Below are 13,366 nucleotides of genomic sequence, written 5' to 3'. Positions count from 1 at the left end.
CGGCCTTACGCCCTGTGTTTCCAGGTTGGCTCTGGTTCCCCGTGACCCCCGTATGGGACAAGCGGTTCTGAAAATGTGTGTGTGTGTGTGTGTGTGTGTATTTTCTTTTCAAAATGTAAAGACAACCTCTTAATTTTATTGCATGAAGAGATGGATTGAACCCAGCTGTTATCCTGCAGATATGTGAACTATTAAAAAGATTTTATTTTTCTTTTTGTACTGTGGACTTCTGTAAGCAAGTGAGTGAAATGAATTGGGAAATGGCTATCACTGTAACACGTCCATGCAAGGGTTGCAACAAGTATCCATCAGAAATGTGTTATCAATGAATAGTTACATGATACTGCTGTAAAAATGCCTGTTTTGTTCATCTTTTTTTTTTTTTCCAAAACTGTTATAATGCTCATTAAAACCATCACATTTAAAATTGTTCATCCAGACCACTCAGCATGCATTGTGTGCTGTTCACCGACTCTCAGCGCACCTCAGGTTTGCATAAACTGCAGCCAGGCAGTAACTTCAAATGCTCCCTTGGCAGAGAGGCAATCTCATTCAAATGTGGATATGCTTTTGTTTTTGTTTTTTTGTTATTTTGGACCGAGGTACAGCGAGCTTACAGTACACCCCTGCCTGCTGAGCTGATGCCGATTTCACGCTTTTTCCCCTTTTGTGGGAGGAAAAACGTTTTTTTTTATGTTTTCCTTGGTATCTTATGGATATTTTGCTTTTACTGCATTTGTTAAGAACATCATTGATGTGACTATTAATACAAAAAAATAATATGTGTACTCAACAGCTTAAAAGCAAACGTAAGGTTTTCTGGGTTAGAAAGACAATGCAGTGCATTGCTTTTTTTCATACCTTTTTTTTTTTTTTGTCAGCAAAAAGCTTTTGAAACCCGTTTGTGAAAGCTTTGTTTCACACTTCTAGAATGCTCTGCTTCCATTTCTGTCTCACCATTCTTGTAAATATAATGAATAACATCCCTTCCCAACGTTGGTCCTCATGGGCCACCCGGATGAGTCACTGAACAACATCCCAGATCTCTTCTTTGTCTGCCGCTGAGGCTGTGAGATGTTGAAAAAGGGTCTACACACCTGCACCCACAAGAGCTGAGAGCAGCACATTAAGCCCAAATGAGTGGCTGGACAGCCATCAGCGTGCCCATTCAATGGTTGGGTTGGCTCACCTGAGAAGCTGACGTTGCGGATGTAGTGGAGCAGCACGGTGCCATTGATGGGGTCCATCCTGGAGCAGAGGCCAACTCTGCCTGGGCAGAGATCCTTGTGCATGCTATGCAGGGCATGCGCCATGGCATAGACAGCATCAATCACAAACTGCACCTTTCCTTCTTGCTCATAGGAAGAGTCCTTCCCGATCCGCTCATGGTCTGGTCGGGAGGGAGAAGACAGAAGAAAACATGTTATGAAATCACAGTAATGCTGCAGTCATTGCAGTCACCATGGTGACTGCATAACAAAGGGTTACCTTCGCCATTCTGGTTAGCTATAATAAATGTCTGTCCTCTGGTTGCTCACAAGGGACATCCCTGTCAATCAAAATGCCTATAACATACACTTGTATCTGTCACTCCAGTTGCCCGTATCACACTCTAATACCACATTTCTTTGATGCCATAATTGCAATGGCATTTCATTCGGTATGGAGTGACAGATAAGATCCGTCACCTTCCTTCGTGACACCTGGCTGTAGACTACTAGGTTTGCTCGCACTGAACCATCAGCTGGAAGCCTTGCAAATTATGCAAGAGCTGAACAAGAGTTATCCAAGCAAGTTTTCAAGGGTAATTTCCTTCAGCACACAGATAGAACAGCTTTGATTGTCAGTCGCTGCATGGGCTATTTGTCAACCAAAAGGAACCAAGTTGGCCCACAGACTTAACGGAGTGGGTCACACCGCACTGTTTGTTACTTTCACAAGTCAAGGTTATATACACTCTAGAGCTGGAGGTGAAAGCCTTGGGGCCCTTGAGCGGCTGAAGAGCCAGATGCAGAACCATGATTGCCAGACTTGCAAAATCAAGCAACAGAAATCTCTGCCAGCCTTGGATTGTGCCATTGTCCAATGCAGTTTGTGAATTATTTAGGTTTTTTCCACTCTCCGTGGAACTGAATTGCCAGTTATGCGTTGTTTGATTAAACGTCCTTCAGAAGAGACTGTCTTTTAGAAAGAAAATTGAATTCTTTTTTAAAAAAAAATGGCTTTTGAAATTCTCATTATAGCTCCAATGGCTTGCTGATTGGTGAGGATCAGCCACGGGTCACTGTTACGTGCCTCACTCTCAAAGGGACCAGAGTCTGCTTTGATGCAAAAAAGCCCACATTTTTACCAAGTGCAACACACAGAGGATGCATAAAACACTACATCTTGAAAAGCAAGGTTTCCAAAGCCAAATTATAAGATCTGGATGTGTGGGTGATGTTGCAGAGGACTGGATGTTTATTGCATAAGATAAAAAGAAAAACTGAAAGTGTCACACTAGGATATTGTACCACTACTGGAACTGCATTTGTTTATTAGCATATATTATTAAAAGAGCTGTTAATGTTGGACATATTTTATAATCAAATGGGCTCTGTTGTTGAAATGCACTCATATTTTTCTGAGATGTGTGTCACTTTGGAGTTCGATCAATATTAGCTGTGTGTTTAACCTTTTTTCTATCTCAAATGTTGAAAGATGTGTTGCTTTCATTTCAGGTCTTATGCAGAGTTTATCAGCAGATCTACAGTCAGTTTTGCTAAAAGATTTGTCAGACTCTTGTAGAAGTGCAATTCTGGTAAGTACACAGATAGGCTGTATCGATGTAGTTTTAAAGTGACAGGGTTGGTTGCGACCTCGTTCTTTCCTTCAGTCAGAATTTGGAGGCAGCAGGTATCATGTGGGTACAGTTAGGATCTTGCTTGGGTTTGAATCTAAGTTCCCACCAGAGTACCTTTGAGCAAGATACTTGCCCTTAGGGGGTGCGGTAGCGCAGTGGGTTGGACCACAGTCCTGCTCTCCAGTGGGTCTGGGGTTCAAGTCCCGCTTGGGGTGCCTTGCGACGGACTGGCGTCCCGTCCTGGGTGTGTCCCCTCCCCCTCCAGCCTTACGCCCTGTGTTGCCGGGTAGGCTCTGGTTCCCTGTGACCCCATATGGGACAAGCGGTTCTGAAAGTGTGTGTGTGTGTGTGTACTTGCCCTTAATTGCTGAAGTAAATATTACCTTCTTATATAAACGTAAATGATTATAAGTAGCTTCCCATAAAAAGCCAATATTGTAAGGTGCCTCTGATAAAGGCCTCAGTAAAATTAATAAGTAATGAACTCAGATTTTGGGGACTTCAATTTTGAAATTCTGTAAGTGTGACCTGTGGGAGATCCTGCAGTTCTCTAACCTGTCTCTCACAATTCTCTAGCCATCCACTATACTGTCAGCTGACCATTATTTTCACAAACTGAAGGCTACAGCAATCAGGCAACTGGAATGAGATAAAAATATTCAATTAAACTATGTTTTTCTTATATATATATATTCTTGCATTGGTACCAGCTGATACGTCCACTTATATCAGAAGCATTTTTGTATGTGATAATCTAGCTTGGAAGAGCGGTGCAACCTACATAGCATTTTACTACAAACACATACACGCACGCACGCACGCGCACATACACAGGTATCACATTTGAGCCCTGTGAAGAGCACATTAATCAAGGCAAGGGAAGCATGACGGGGACTTTAAAAGGAGGAGGGAAACAGAGTAAAGACAGGAGCAATCATTCCTCGGCATTAATGTAATTAGTTATGACAGGTGTATATTAATCATGACGGAGGCTGTTTTAATGCTTTTAAAGTGTGCTAATTCCTAAGCAAAGTCTCAATTAACACCAAGCTCTGGCAATTAAGCAGCGCCTCGTCAGCTTGCCCTTGTGGAGAGCGCGATGGCACCATTGACTAGGGTCCTTAATTTCGACTTGCTAAATAAACACCATCAAAATTAATGGTGGAGGCCTCTCCCTTCCACAACAACTTTTCCAGTGCAGGTCAGAATGTCTCCATCAAGACAGCTAAAAGACTTTTTTTTTTTCCACCCGCCAGGGGAGCGGGTATATATTTCTGGTTTGAACTTTAAGACCTTGAAGAACACCCCTTCACTCTTTGCTCAGAGAGCATCAAGAATCTGAATCAGTTATGTATCCAGGCCTATAAAACCTAGAAGCAAATTCTATCAGTAATGGTAATCATTACTTGCAATACGCACCTCCTTCAAAGCTCATCAGATCTATCCAAGCCTTAATTTACTTTTTTCCTTTTAGGCCCCTGTAAGTAGTAATTGTAAGCCTGGACAGGCTGGTGATATTTGTGTCCCTCATTTTACCCTCAGTGTGCTCATGGATTTTGAGTGCAGAGCAGATGTACTGAAAGGCATTGATAGATAGGTGAGAGTCAATTTGCACTGATCTTTGACATGGCAATTGACCATGGTCCCTTAAATTGTCCCTGACCTTAGTCGAGGATAGTACAGTGTGACAGCCTGTTGAAACATGATGAGTCCGCCAGTCCAATAGACCTAATCGGTCACATTTCTTGGACTGAAGGCAGAAGGTAAATAAACTTTGAGTAGCTAGTTATGATGGAATGAACTTCTCAAAATCATATAATGATAAAAAAGCAAAATAAATGGTTTCTTCTTTCAAAAACTTCTCTGCACGTAAAAATGCACATTCTACCCTTCAACAAAAAGTTTGCCTTGGTAGCATAAATGTTTTTCTTAAACCTGCTCTTGAGTATCATGATAGAGAATTCCTGCTCAGTTGGGCTTGTTAATCTTTACTTGAGTTCTTTGAAAGCTTGTTTTATTGATATTGTATGTGTATTGTGAAGCTAATCTTATAGAACCTTTACAAAAATTTGTTCATATACTGGTTTTCGTAGATGCTTTCTTGTATTATTCATGGCAGTCCACATACTTCTGTTTTACTCAGTTACTGAGAGAACCAAATAATTTTTTTCTAACATGACGGAATTCAAGTGGCAATGCCACCCAGGAGATTCACCAAGATAGCCCTAACCTTTCGATCCAACCTGCCCATTTTCATTACCCTTGTTGTACTGACACCACCCCGAGCCCATGTGGTCATTTGCAGCAATCCCTTTCCCAACAAGCTGCTTTTCCTCATGTAAACAAGACAGGGTGCTGCTACGATAAGACAGAGTGAGATAAGGTAATTTGTAAGGCTGAAATGTGTTTTGTTCTCTTTGAACAGCTGCTTGGCAAGAGGTCCACAAGATTATTCTTTATCGAAATGGAAACCCCTTAAGTTAACAAATGCAGGCTCCAAACAAACAGATTGCACTTTTTTACTCTGTCATCCTTCTTTTATCTATGGCCTTTGTCAGCATGTCTCTGCGGAAGGAAGAGGCAATTTCACATCTCAGACAATGCCCCAGTTGAATAAAAAAGTTCTCTGTAATGGTTTTGCAATCTGGCTTTGCCGTACAGATTACAAGAGCCATAAAGGACCACCAGATCTTGGTTTGTAGCGCAAACAGGATCCTACCAGCCCAACATCTCAGCTCATACTGTATGTCACATTCTTTTTTCTTTCTTTTTTAACAACAACTTCTAAAAACAATTATAGAGTCATAGTAAAAGGATAAATACTTATGCACTCAGATATTTTGTGACTTGCATTTGTAATTATTTCAAAATTGATTTGTAGAAATGTGTTTCCATTTTGACTGTAAAGAATATTTTTCTGATCTGTTCTGTTTGATCAGGAAAAAATCTAGTTAAATCCAATGTTATAAAATGATAAAGCAAGAAAAAATTCAAGGGGAGTGAACACTAGTTGGTTTGTAAGTATCTGCAGAAGTTGAGAAGAGCTATGTTCCGCTGAGGGTGTCGATGTCTGCTCTTTGTATTGGTTTGACACCATCTGTGACCCTTCATTATTCCCCAATCAAAAAATAACCACACCTTTCTTATGCACATTGTCTCCCACCATTAGAGTGCTGCTTGTATGTACAAAGAAAACTGAATCTCTGAGTTCTTTGTGGAATTGAGGAAAGGTGAGACGGGGCTTTTAAAGACCATACTACTAATTTAGTGGCTTCAAAGCTCCGCCTCACTCTACTGGAGGTCCTAATGTTTGACACCACTAATTGTTTGCTGTTTTCTCCCTTTAAAGCAGGAAAAAAAATAAGCTTTGGGGAAAAGAGAAGACTTTTAAAGTACCACAATACAGTTCTAGTCCCGAAAAAAGTCCAACACGGAAAAATAGGTCATCATCTTCAGGAGTCTGCAATTTACGGGGAGAACAGACCTCTGTGGTGATGAATAAATTAAGCCTAGGGAAATGTCTGTTGTGAACTAGCTTACACACAAAAAATGCTATGCTCTTCAGGCAGAAAGAGACTCCATTACAAAGCTGTGATAGAAAATAGGTTGCGGAAAGCAATGGAGAAATCTCTATCCCAGTGACATTAACATGAAGCAATGCATTATCGACCACTTCGAACCTAAGAGCAATATGAGCGGCTTGAAAATTTATGCACTATAACTAACTGGGTGGATAATGATTCTTTTTGTAAATTGCTATTTTAATTATGGAGTGAAATTATACGAGCTACAACTTTCAATCCTTTTCTCGCCAAGTTTCATGAAGGCACAAAAAATGTGTAACTGTGGTTTTAGAAGGATGTCTTGGATTCTCAAAGTTCTCAGTATTACAAGTTCCATGTAATTAAAAAAGAAAAAAAAAAAAAAAGTTTATCAGGTGCTAAGCACCAACAGTTTTCAGTGGTGTACTATACTGTTACACTATGGGTCATCATTCCTTCACATCATCCATGTGGACTTCAACTTTCTGTGGGGTTGTTCTCTGACAACCTTGTCATGAAGTGACTGTCAAAAGTTGCAACCAGGGAGCTGGGCCGCCCCCACCTTTGCTTCAAAGATGTCTGCAAGCAAGACATGAAGGCCATGGGCATCAGAATAGAAGACTGGGAGGAGTGCACTAGTGACAGTGCCCGCTGGAGGCAGGAGGTTCGGGAGGGTGTCAAGAGGAGGGACGGCGCGCAGAACCAAGCAGCAGAAGAGAGGAGAGCGCGGAAAAAAGTATTATAGTCCACAGCACCAGACAACGGCATTTTCGAAAGTGCCAGTTGCCACAGAAACTGCCTTTCCCATGTGGGACTTTACAGCCACACCAAGTGCTGCTTTTCTAGTGCTCCCTGATCCTGTACGCATGTTCCACGGTCTCTCGAGACCAACAGTTGCCATCAAGATATTAGCACTTTTTTAATTAATTTCACACATTATTACTGTAAAAAATTAATATGGAATAATAGTATTAATGTATTATAAATACAATTTCATGATGTACTACAGAGGGGGTGCGGTAGTGCAGGGGTTTGGCGAGGTCCTGCTCTCGGGCAGGCCTGGGGTTCGGGTCCTGCTTGGGGTGCCTTGTAACAGACTGGTGTCCCGTCTTGGGTGTGTCCCCTCCCCCTCCAGCCTTGCGCCCTGTGTTGCCAGGTTAGGCTCCGGTTTCCTGCAACCCCACTTGGGACAAGCGGTTTCAGTCTATGTGTGTGTGATATGCTACAGTTTTCATTTTCATCTCTAAATCTGTTTTCTTTCACTTTTTCTTTTCTGCCCTATTAGAATACTTATGTTTTTATTTACCTGACACTATAAAAAGTAGCTTCTTTGGAATCACTGATGAAATATTCTGTAAATAAATCACACACACACCCCGGACGGGATGCCAGTCTGCCACAAGGCACCCCAAGCAGGACCCAAACCCCAGACCCATCAGAGAGCGGGACCCGGCCAAGCTCCCAGCACCACCGCGCCCCCGTAATAAAACATTTTTGTAAAAAAAAATTCAATCTCTGATAGACACACTGACTGAATCCATAAGAAATCCATGAGTTTTGCAGCAGCCAGGTCAAACAATGTTATTAGACTTCAGATGGAGTGGTTGTTGTTAGACATTACAACCAAATGTTGGGACTCAAAAATATAATAATATAATAAAGGGTTACTGTAAGTCACACATGTTGTAAGTCAATGACCTCCTGTACTGAGAACGCGTCTGGTATATTGACTTTGGACCTTTATGGGTTTATAGGTTTCAAGTGAACTGAAAGTAGGAAATTTTGAAAATGATGTGTTTTGTTTGTGTGTGTTCATCACACAAAGTTTTCTGATGCCCTTCGTTCCATGCTTACCATTTCGTCATCACCTTCACTGGTGAGCTCGCTCTGCCCTGTAGGGTCTGTTGACTAGTTGTTGCCTCATGTTGAGCTTATAAACAGACTCAGACTCAGTCTCCCCATGCGCAAATAACACAAAAGTGTTACTCAAAGCTGTCTGCAGGCACTTTTGAAAGGAATCTTCCACTCGCTCTGGACAATGTCCAGACATTCATTGCCAGTGGGGGGTGGGTAAATAAACAAATAAATAAAGAAATAATGTCTCAGAAGGCAGTCCAAAAGGCAGCTTACCTGGCACATGGTTTCATTGTTTGTCACTGAGAACATAGCAGCTAACCAAGAACATTTCTTTTTCATTGTGGTGCTGATGATTCACTCACCTATTGTAAGTCAAGGTTATTTGCTATTAATGAAATTCAGAACTTTATTAAAGCTAAAAAGTTGACTTTTTCTTTTTTTATTTATACTCTTAAATTTGTGGGTACATCTCCTCTATTGTCACTATGTGTGCTTTCCCTCAGCCAAAGACAAATCAAAATGCAGTCTTGTATCTATATAATATATCGGTATCACATTACATTTATTCATTTAGCTGATACTTTTCTCCAAAGCAACTTGCAATGCTCAGTGACTTACAGTTATTTATTCATTTAAACAGCTGAGTAAATTTACCGGAGCAATTTAGGATGAGTACTTTGCTCAAGGGTACTACAACAGTTGGTGAGATTTGAATGGGGAACCTTTGAATGCAAAGAGATCAGCTCTATCTCCAACACTATCAGCTGGTTAGGGTTAGGGTTAGATATATTTTTTAATATATTTTATAGTTGTTTTGCCCAAAAATACAGTAAACTTTTTTTCCTTGAAAAAAAAGCTGTTAATTTTTTAAAGAACTGTGAACAGAAATAATGGAGTTCTTCAAGGAAGCCATAGCCATCACTTCTCAGTATGTGTGGAATTCTTGCATTATAATTGGTTTCTTACAATTCAGGTCAGCAGTTAAATTGCTGAATACCATGAAAAATACTGGAACAATTTTAAATCAACCTTCTTCTTACATGTATATTTCAGAAAGCTGCTGCTCTATAGTTATTGAACCTAAAAAACCTTTACTCATGACAATTTATAGTAATTTACATAATCTACAGTGTAAATGTAATCTACATAAGTACTATATTGGAATCTTTGACAATCCCTTTGATTAGCTTAATATTACACAGTACAGTTATAATACCACGAAAGAAGTATGTGGAAACTTGCAAATTAACTAGCTATACTTCTATACATTCTTTGGAACTTAATAAATGAGAGCTGTTTAGCATACACTTTGGCTAATAATATAGCAAGTGGTTATAAATAAAGTAGAAAAAAGTAACTTGACATCATCAATGAGCACTGCACGTGGTAACATCTCCCACAACATAATTAGCCCGATTAATTACAGCACCGTTCGAGTGACTGAACCATAAAAAAAAATGAATTTGTTGGAATTTACAATGAGTGGTAATGAAAAGTGTGAACTCAAAACAGAATCAATACGTCTCTGCAAAGATGTATTGTGCACTATCAAAAAACATATATCGGTGGTTTTTGTAACATGATGTCTAACACACCATCACCATGCAAGCCTATCATGAACATTGCCATCATCAGACTTAAGAGCATAATACAGCTGTCTGAGAAAGGATGGCTAGAGTCACTAAAAGAAGGGCACAAGGAGCATGAAGTAGGCCAATCTCACGGCCTTGTACAACAGCAGCCTCAGCCCTGCTGGACTCTTTTTATGTTCCCTCTTGGCATGAAAGGTGCTTAAGGTCTCACAGCCTTTGTCTCTGTGCCTCCGCCATAATTAAAGCAGGTGAGTCATAAGTAGAAAGCTCTTGTGCCAAGCTGTGCTCCAACTGCTCCATTTCCATTAGTATCTATATTGATTCCTGTTACATAAATTGGTTTAAATTGTCAAAATAAAAATTAATTCCACACTTTGGCAACCCCTTATTAGTTCTTTAATTATCCTTCCAACTCATGTTTTTGATAGCTTCAAACACACCACAAGCACTTGCCATCTAACAGGAAAATGTGTGCACTATTATAACTCCTATATGACAATTTATGGGGTAGCTTAACAATGTGTCAACACCAGTGGATCTTTCTCAGGTCTTTGGTTTTCCCGTTAATCGGTATATGTGTATGTAGGCGCTATGCCGCTTTCAGGGATTTCTTGTAGCTCTTCATATTTCTGCTCAGTCTTCGCAGAAAAGGCAGTTATGTGCCTATTATAATATAGCATTCACTCACCAATGCCCATGTCTTCTGTTATATTTACACAATGTACATCTTAAAGGGTCAAATTAAGGACGCTGGTCTTTTTAATGACAGAAGATTGTGCTGTTTGGAAAATACCCCAAGAGTACATAAATGTGCCAGATTGAAGTGTGAAAAGGGGTAATGAAACTCAGTGCTGCATCTAATTTCTATATTTGTAAGCAACCTGTTATCCCTGTAAAATGCTTAAAACAAAAATGTCAGTCAGGCTGTTCCCGTCTTGGGAAAATGTTTTCTTTGTTGATTGGAGGGCTTCAAGACCAGCTGTGGCACGTGGGAGGACAAAGCATGGGTACATATACAGTAAATAGGATGTAACATGCACTGATACAGAATAAAGTATAATGCATTGCTATTACCATATATGAAACATTACACACACAGCATCACCGACACCTCCTTACCATCCCAGACTAGCACATACACTTCAGTCATTATTAACAAACACCCAGTTTGCATGACTCTCCTTTTTAAGCCCCTGCACTACAGTGAGCAAGGAGTTGCCCTGGAGAGAGAGATTGAGAAGGACCAGAGATCAAGGCTGTTCTGCTTCCCTTTTCTTTATGTGTTTCAGCCTAAAAGTTATACAGTAAAGACTATTGAATCTAGAAACCCTGAGTCAGTCACCTCTTGTCACACCAGGTCTAATCAAGGGAAAATGTTGTGTTGGGTCCACAGTTTTTGGTGTTCCTGACTTTGCACAGCCGCATCATGCAATTCACAAACAGGTCGTAAAGAAACCAAATTCCTTTGCGACGTGTCACCGTTTCTTTCATAAATATGTCTTAACTGAAAGCTACAAGTTTGAATTAAAGGACAGGACACGTCTGATTGGAAATACACATTTCTCCCCACTTTATCCACATTTTTAGTTTAAATGTTTTTTTTCTTTTCATACATAGATACAGAGATACATACATAGACATAGAATTCTTATGCCTCGCTCTCAAAGTACAACAGCCATGCCAGCGAGGGAGGGGTGAACCAGGCACACACCTCCAATGTGCATTCTTTGATCCTCCTACATCCTTTCACTCTACAGACTGCAGGCTTTATCAGACAAAGTAACACACTTGGAAGAACTCGCTATTCACGCGATTCCACCCACAGTGCTGTAGGCATCCAGCTGAGCGTGAGTGCTGCTGTGAGCGACAACAAGGGAGAGAGCTAAGTCAATTCACTAACCTAAAGGAACATATGCCATATGGCTTTAGTGGCTCAAGACTAGGACCCTGCAGTAGTGCATTGCTCAGGGAAGATATAGACTTTGGGCAATTACTGATGAAATAACACTACAGCGTTTGCATATTGAGCATGCAGTACAACGCATTTTGTCAAAAAAGTAAAATACATTTTTGTCATACTCTACTCATTAGTAACATTTTGATATGAAGACAAGCACACGCTCATAAGGTTAACCTTATAAGGCCAACTCCAGCACCGGAGAAGCTACTCCATAAATTTCTTTTAGTGTAATTTCTGCACACTGTTCTAATAACATTTTTTTTTTGGGTGGGAGTCCTAATCAGACAGGTGAAGAGCAACCCACCTACCTGACAACTGTTGGGCTCTATATGTATTGTTCTGTAGGTACACTCTGACAATTGGACCAAGGGCAGCTGGTTGCATAGTGGTTAGCACTGCTGCCTCTGGATGTAAAGGTGACAGGTTGGAGCCTCACCTCCAGCTGTAATACCCTTAAGGATAGTACTTACCTAGAATTGCTCCAGTAAAATTACCCAGCTATATAAATGGGTCAATAGTTGTAAATACCTTAATATTGGAAGTTGCTTTGGAGAAAAGCATCAGATAAATGCAGATGCTTTGATTTTTCCTTGCATGCGAGAAACTGGGTTATAGCATGAACACATAAAATTTGCATCTTTCGTTTTCAACAATGTCTGTACACAAAGATACTACTGATATTCTATTTAACATTTTTGCGGACACAGACATGCAAACAGATAGATAGATAGATAGATAGATAGATAGACATAAAAAAGCAATTATAGGAAAGAAAAAGGCAACAGTCAAGTTCACCTTTTTTCTTTTGTGAAACATCATGACTTTATAACAGAGTGTTCCAGGTCAGAGTGACCATGTACTTCCTACCCTGCCCGCACTACAACCTTCCAATTTCCACCTACTTTGTTCCATCATCGGTGGGAGATCTTAGCATGGTCACATTACAGGTCCACCTGATGGTGCAATACGTTGCTCTTCTCATGTTCTGCATGGTGTCATGAAGTTGTGTTGATGTACCTGGATGCAGAGTGAGATTTTCAATTCTTTTTACTGGAGAGAGAAATATGGACCCACCATTGATTAGTACCTGCCAGGCGTTTATAGCCTATTCTAAAAAGTAGCACTGTCTGACTGCTTAAGCAGGAAGCTAGCGGGGACCAGGGGCCCCCAGTCAGACTGTCACACTCAACTCTAGGCCTGTCAGTACAATTTTACTGGCAATGAGTTCTGCAGAGAGGAATGTGAAAAAATAATAAAATAAAATAAGACATCTAGCCAAAAGTTAAAAGAATAGCTTAATGAAATGCATTTAGCTGGAACATCGAAAGCTTGGGAAAGGGAGGGAAAATGTAAGCCACTCCTTTCTGACCTCCCTGTATCCTCATCTTCTTTTTCATAGTTGGCAAAGAATACTGGGCTCGTATCCCAACTGAAATGTGTCTGCATCAAAAATCACACTCCATCTCATAAAACACTTTCCTTTATGGATCATAAATAAACTCGTGTTGCAGCAACTGGGGCAGACTCACTTGCAAAGCGACGACTGGATTTTAGCACCATGTGCCATGTGAGA

General features: G+C 40.5%; 1 protein-coding gene across 2 annotated transcripts in view; it reads right to left on the bottom strand.

The window, feature by feature from the left end:
* grm4 (glutamate receptor, metabotropic 4) overlaps positions 1–13,366 on the bottom strand; it is a 244,553-nt gene that overhangs the window by 36,180 nt on the left and 195,007 nt on the right. For both annotated transcript variants that reach the window (XM_018760620.2, XM_018760621.2), the window contains exon 7: positions 1,190–1,390. In XM_018760620.2, the coding sequence (XP_018616136.1) occupies positions 1,190–1,390 (201 nt within the window). The remainder of the gene's footprint in view (positions 1–1,189; positions 1,391–13,366) is intronic.

Source organism: Scleropages formosus, chromosome 19 (assembly GCF_900964775.1).
Source record: "Scleropages formosus chromosome 19, fSclFor1.1, whole genome shotgun sequence".
In the NCBI taxonomy this organism is placed as follows: Eukaryota; Metazoa; Chordata; class Actinopteri; order Osteoglossiformes; family Osteoglossidae; genus Scleropages; species Scleropages formosus.
The sequence above is the reverse complement of the archived record's forward strand: the minus strand, read 5'-3'. Positions and strand labels throughout refer to the sequence as shown.